Here is a 6068-nt window from a genome sequence, read left to right as displayed (position 1 = left end):
CCTCATTTCCTACATTCAGCTGGATTTGTTTACTTTGTTTACTGTGCCATTATGCCATTATTATGGCTATTATGCCATTTTTTTTTCTGTCTAGGAGTTTGGAAGTAATTTATCCCATTCTTTTCTTCTCTTGCTTGTCCTTGAATTTTAGAAAACATATTTAAACTTCGTTTTTTTCTATCATGTCAATCATTGGTGTCAGTAACTGCCCTCTCAAACTAGATAGACCATTAATATATATAGACTAATCCTAACCTCTCATGTTTTGTGGATATCACCTGGAATTTTGTTTACAGATTTTTAAATAACTTGCTTTACATTGTGGCTCAATTTTTATGTGAATTTTATCTTAATAATTGTGATAATATTCACAATAATTTCACAAAAAAATTTTATCAGTTTCACTTCTTTCTTTGCTCACCATTATCTCTTTCATTCCATGTGTTCCTCTTAGTTGTACATACTTGTTGTTTTCGGTATCCTCAAGTGATACTTTCAGGAAGCATTCATGGTGGTAAAGTTTCTGAGTCTTTTAATATATAAAAATGCCTTAATTTTGTCCTCAAACTTAAATAATAGTTTGGCTAAGCACACAAATTTAGGTTAAAAGGAATATTCCTTTAGAACTGCAAAAATATTGTTCCATTTTGCTTATTACCTGAGAGATCAAATGAGAAGTCTGACAGCAACTGAATATTATTTCTTTAAAACTATCTTACATTTTACCTTTCAGAATCTTTAGGGCCTGTCTGAATTTTCTTGGAAATCAGAAATTTCAGGATATATCTTAATGTGGACTTTTTCTCACATACATGCAGACTTTTTATTGGTTTTCCCTACAAGAGACAATAACATAAGTTTTGAAATATAAATCTGAAGTCATCTGAGAGGCAAGGAAGAAAGATTAAAATTAAATGCTTAATCAAAAGGTACTATAACACCACCTAAAATCTACTACCACGGCAGTAGCAGGCTAAGATTAAGCTACAGCAAAAACATCTGGTGCAAATTTTAGAGACTATATAGCAGGAAGTGGATTTGCTTTCCAGAAGACTGGTACACTGATAATTTGGATCCAACAGGATGTTTGACCAGGAAAATGTCAAGATGGTTAGAAGTAAAACTAAATCAAAAAGAACAGGTACACTGGAGAATCCAAAACATGTAATCTCCAAACAGATGGTGACAGATTTATCTTCTTCCTCTCAAGAAGCATTTGCTGCACTTTGCAGCCTTTTCTCATAATCCTACCCAATGGCTGTTCAAGCTGAAAGCTGCTGCTCTTGCCTTGCAGATGGCTCAGCAACCAGGTAAACTAGGTTTGGGTTGCACAGGACTCTTGATTAATTTAGCACAGATCTTGGAGAACTTGTGACAAATGGGGAAGAGGGGAGGGGAATACAGGGAATAAGAGGGGGTTGGTGGGATGGAGATGTGGTGGTGGTGGATTGGGTTGGTTGCATTGTTAGTTGTTCTGAACAAAGTGAACCCTGAAGCATTCACATATAAAGTAGTCTAAGTTTCCCCAATTAATTTCATACAACTCCACACAACACCTTCAAAGTCTGAAGTCAGCAGCTGAACTGTAGTTAGAGCTGCAAGGCTCACAAAATCATCAAAGAAACCAGAATGAGACAACCCAGATAGGATATTCCAGCAATTATTCTCAATCTGTCTTTCTCCAATCTAAAATAAGCATCTAATATACATGATGTGGGATGTAGAAAGCCACACTGGAACAAACAGGGTCTTCTGCTGAACTTTTCATCAAACACCAAGGGAAACCAACGGTCAGGGTATATTTTTATTTTATCTTATTTTATTTAAAATACAACAACCCCGACGTTATTCTATCACAATGGGACATGGCTGAACAGGTAGGAGACAGATTCCCCATTGTGAGTTCTTCTGATGGCTTCCGCAAGGATCATGGAGATGTCGATCACCTGTATTTTGGAGCAATGCTTCACCTTATCCTCCTAAGGTATGGTATTGGTGACTACTACTGCTTCAAAGCCTGCACTGTTGATGTGAGTAATGGCCGGGCCAGAAAAGATTCCATGAGTCAAGATCGCAGAAACTCTGGTGGCTCCAGCTGAGAAAAGTTTGTCAGCTGCATGGCAGATTGTACCACAAGTGTCAGCCATGTCATCCACAAGGATAGCCACAAGATCCTTCACATATACCACTAGTACCATTCGGTCCACTTCATTGGCCTTCTTCGGTTCTTTGTGAATCAAGGCAAAGTCCACATTCAATCTTTCTGCAACGGAGGTCACTCTCTTAGCTCCACCAGCATCTGGAGAGACAATCGTGCAGTCCCTCCACTGAGAGATATTCTCCTTTATCCACTTCAGGACAGCTGGATCTGCATACAAATTGTCTGCTGGGATATCAAAAAAGCCCTGAATTTGAGAAGCATGTTGGTCCATCGTGATGTTATGATCTGCACCTGCTATAGACAGCGTATTTACAACAAGCTGGGCGGAGATTGCGGCTCGGCTCTTATCCTCCTTATCCTGCGGGCATACTGGAAGCACGGGACGACTGCAGTAACTCGGCTGGCTGGAGCAATCTTGCAGGCATTAATCATGATCAAAAGCTCCATTAGATTGTCGCTGATTTAGCCACAACCACTCTGCACTATGTGGACGTCCCCTCCTCGCACACTCTCGCCTATTTCCACGCAGGTCTCCTGGTTGCTCAATTTCTTGGTCACCACCTTGCCCAGCTCCTGGCCCAGTCGGTCGGCAGTTTTCTGGGATAAGTCCTGGCGGGAGCTGCCGCTGAAGATTTTCACATTTGGCATTTTGGTCAACTGCCTTAGGCTCTCCACGTCCGGTGATCACCCCGGCAGTTGAGAAAGGAACAGAGGTCAGACCACAGACTGCTCCAGCCCCCAGCCAGGCGCAAGAGACCGCAGACGCTAACTAACGGCCTCCGGTTGTTACTCAGCTCTTCCGGTCTCTTCCGGCTGTGCGCCGCTCTAAACTGCCTTCTGGGTCTTCAAAAAAAAAAACCTCTTTCTTGGCACCCAGTTCACGCTTCTAAACTAACGAGTCAAATCTTTTTTCAGTTCATGGATTTTTTTTTTTCTCCTCTATTAGTGCTTGTATTAGTTTCCAAGGGCAGCTTAAATCTGAATACGGAAAAATATAAAATTTCTACAAGGCAAAACACGTAACTTTGAAAGGAAAGTTCTGGACTGGAGGAAATGTGTAAAACGTGCCCAGAGTTCTTCCAACTGAGTGAGAAAAAGGTAAGTAGGAATAAACGTATGAAAAAATGCTAGAAATCAAGAAATTGACATTCATTTTCACACACCAGGTAAGCCAAAATTATAAAATAGATAACGCCTTCTAGTCTAATGGAAAGTGTAAGTGTGTAGATTTTGCAAGGGAAATTGAGTACATAACATATGGCTCAATGTGTCTTCTAGGAATCTACTCAATAGAAAGATTCACAAAGTATATTGATAATAGTATTTTTTGCTGTGTTAATCCATTTAGTCAATATTTCCCAAGGTGTTCTGTGTGTCAGGTGTTGCACCATTTACAGGGTATAAGATGATGAATGACAAATAGTAACCTCTCCAGAATTGCTTATAAAAGCAAAATATGGAAACCAAAAATAATTCTGTCAATAGCTAAATTATCAGATAATGTATTGTACATACACAGGCAGCCATTAAAGAGACCGCAGTGGTCATATGGAAGTGTCTCCAAAATATTTTATTTTATTTTTTCATTTTAAAATTTTATTTATTTATTTATTTATTGGAGTATAGTTGCTTTACACTGCTGTGTCAATTTCTGCTGTACAGCAAAGTGAATCATGTACATATATCCCCTCTTTTTTGGATTTCTTTACCATTTAGGTCACCAGAGAGTACTGGGTAGACCTCCCTTTGCTGTACAGTAGGTTCCCATTAGTTACCTATTTTATACATAGTAGTGTATATATGTCAATCCCAATCTCCCAATTCATCCCACCTCCTCCCCCTACCCCCTTGGCGTCCATAGGTTTGTTCTCTACATCTGTGTCTCGATTTCTGCTTTGCAAATAAGATCATCTACACCATTTTTCTAGATTCCACATATATGCGTTAATATACGGTATTTGTTTTTCTCTTTCTGACTTACTTTACTCTGTATGACAGTCTCTAGGTCCATCCACGTCTCTGCAAATGACACAATTTCATTCCTTTTTATGACTGAGTAATATTCCATTGTATATGTGTACCACATCTTCTTTACCCATTCCTCTGTTGATGGACATTTAGGTTGCTTCCATGACCTGGCTATTGTAAATAGTGCTGCAGTGGACATTGGGGTGCATGTATCTTTTTGAATTATTGTTCTCTGGGTATATGCCCAGTAGTGGGATTGCTGGGTCATATGATAGTTCTATTTTTAGTTGTTTAAGGAACCTCCATACTGTTCTCCATAGTGTCTGTATCAAGCTACATTCCCACCAACAGTGTAAGAGGGTTCCATTTTCTCCACACCCTTTCCAGCATTTATTCTTTGTAGATTTTTTTGATGATGGCCATTCTGACCAGTGGGAGGTGATCCAAGATATTTTTAAATGTAAAAAAATAATTCACAAAAATATGCATAGTATGATATTTATGTATTTAAAATTAAGTAATAGTCAAAGCATCAAATCATTAAGGAGGTCCTTTTTATTATGATTACCTTTGCAGAGGGGAGTAGGTTGGTTATAGTTGGGGATGAATATGTCACAATTTATTGACATCTATTAATGTAGTATTTGAACTTTCATTACTTTTATAATTTAAAAAAGACTAACAAAATATATATGATAAGTCTTTTTTAGGAAATTTTAAGTACACAGTTTCCAAATGCATTGGGGGTTGGAGTAACGAGCTAAGAAGTGGAAGAGATCATAGATACCAGGAATTTCAACAACAAACTGTGTCATAAAAATAGTGGAAACATCAGATAGAGATCATAAAGTTTTATCCTACTAATTGTGTGTTTAACATTTGGTTCTGGGATATTTTTATTTAGCCTAAAACCAAATCATCATTTTATAATATTTTGAAATTACTAAATAATTTGTTGAATGTATCTTCACACCCCACTTTTGAGCTTCCCCTCTGGGTTTGGTTCATGGATAGGATAAGATCGGGAGTGAGGTAAGGAATGGGGAGAGGCAACAGAAATGGGTAAGATTTGGCAATGTCTGTGAAACACATTGCTAGCAAACAGTGTTTTTATATATTAAACGTGCTATTATTATAAAACAAAAACAGCTATGTCAGAAAGGCTAAATCAAAATGTCCTGCTGCTGATCCAACCACATCTCTGGAGACATCAACATGCTTTTCTCTTCAGTTCAAACTCTTCATGGTTGACCATATATGCAGGCTCATTTCAGTCCACAACTCTTCATTCATGTTCTTTCCTATTATAAAATCAACAGACCCACCTATACTATGTAATTCTCATCTTCAGCCAAGACTACATACAGTGATTTCTAAAGAAAATTCTGTGTCTTAATTTAGCAACACTAAAAAGTACTTGCAGCTTCCATTAAAATGATTCTTAGTGTTCTAAATGTGTCACACATTTTTCAGTTTTTAAAGAAAAACAAAACAGGGTTTTAAATCGACTTATTACCTAAATTGGACTGAACGCTAATGTAAACATTAAAAACCCATAGTTGGTTGCGTTTTCCTTGAGGTGTTAAGTAGGAGAAGTTTTTGTGTTGCTGCTATTTTTGATCCATGCTCTGGCTGTTGCAATACCTCACAGTTTCAGGGATTTGTCTAGAATCATAAAATGTTAAAGATGGAAATGACCTTAGAAACCACCCGGTCTGGCATCCTAATTCACAGACAGGGAACCGAGGCCCAGAGAAACGAAGCAAGTTGCCTGGGATCTAACAGCTAATTAGAGGCAGAATATGGATTAGAACGCGGAATCCTTGAATTTCCAAATAGGGCTTTTCTCACTGTACCATGTCTAGGCCTTTTCTTTGAGGTTTATCAGAATGAAGGAAAAAATCAAAAGGTTATGTAGAAATTGTTGCACAAAAATTTT

The 6068-nt window shown here is 38.0% G+C and overlaps 1 protein-coding gene across 1 annotated transcript; it reads right to left on the bottom strand.

Moving 5' to 3' along the window:
• Positions 1–1853: 1853 nt before the first annotated feature.
• Positions 1854–2827, bottom strand: PRPS1L1 (phosphoribosyl pyrophosphate synthetase 1 like 1). The gene is given in 2 exon segments (XM_068549960.1): positions 1854–2524; positions 2527–2827. Coding segments are annotated over 2 exon segments (954 nt in total). The 5' UTR covers positions 2810–2827.
• Between the last annotated feature and the right edge of the window lie 3241 nt (positions 2828–6068).

Source organism: Eschrichtius robustus, chromosome 8, assembly GCF_028021215.1.
Source record: "Eschrichtius robustus isolate mEscRob2 chromosome 8, mEscRob2.pri, whole genome shotgun sequence".
Classification (NCBI taxonomy): domain Eukaryota; kingdom Metazoa; phylum Chordata; class Mammalia; order Artiodactyla; family Eschrichtiidae; genus Eschrichtius; species Eschrichtius robustus.
Note: the sequence above shows the minus strand (reverse complement) of the source record. Positions and strands in the feature narration are given on the sequence as shown.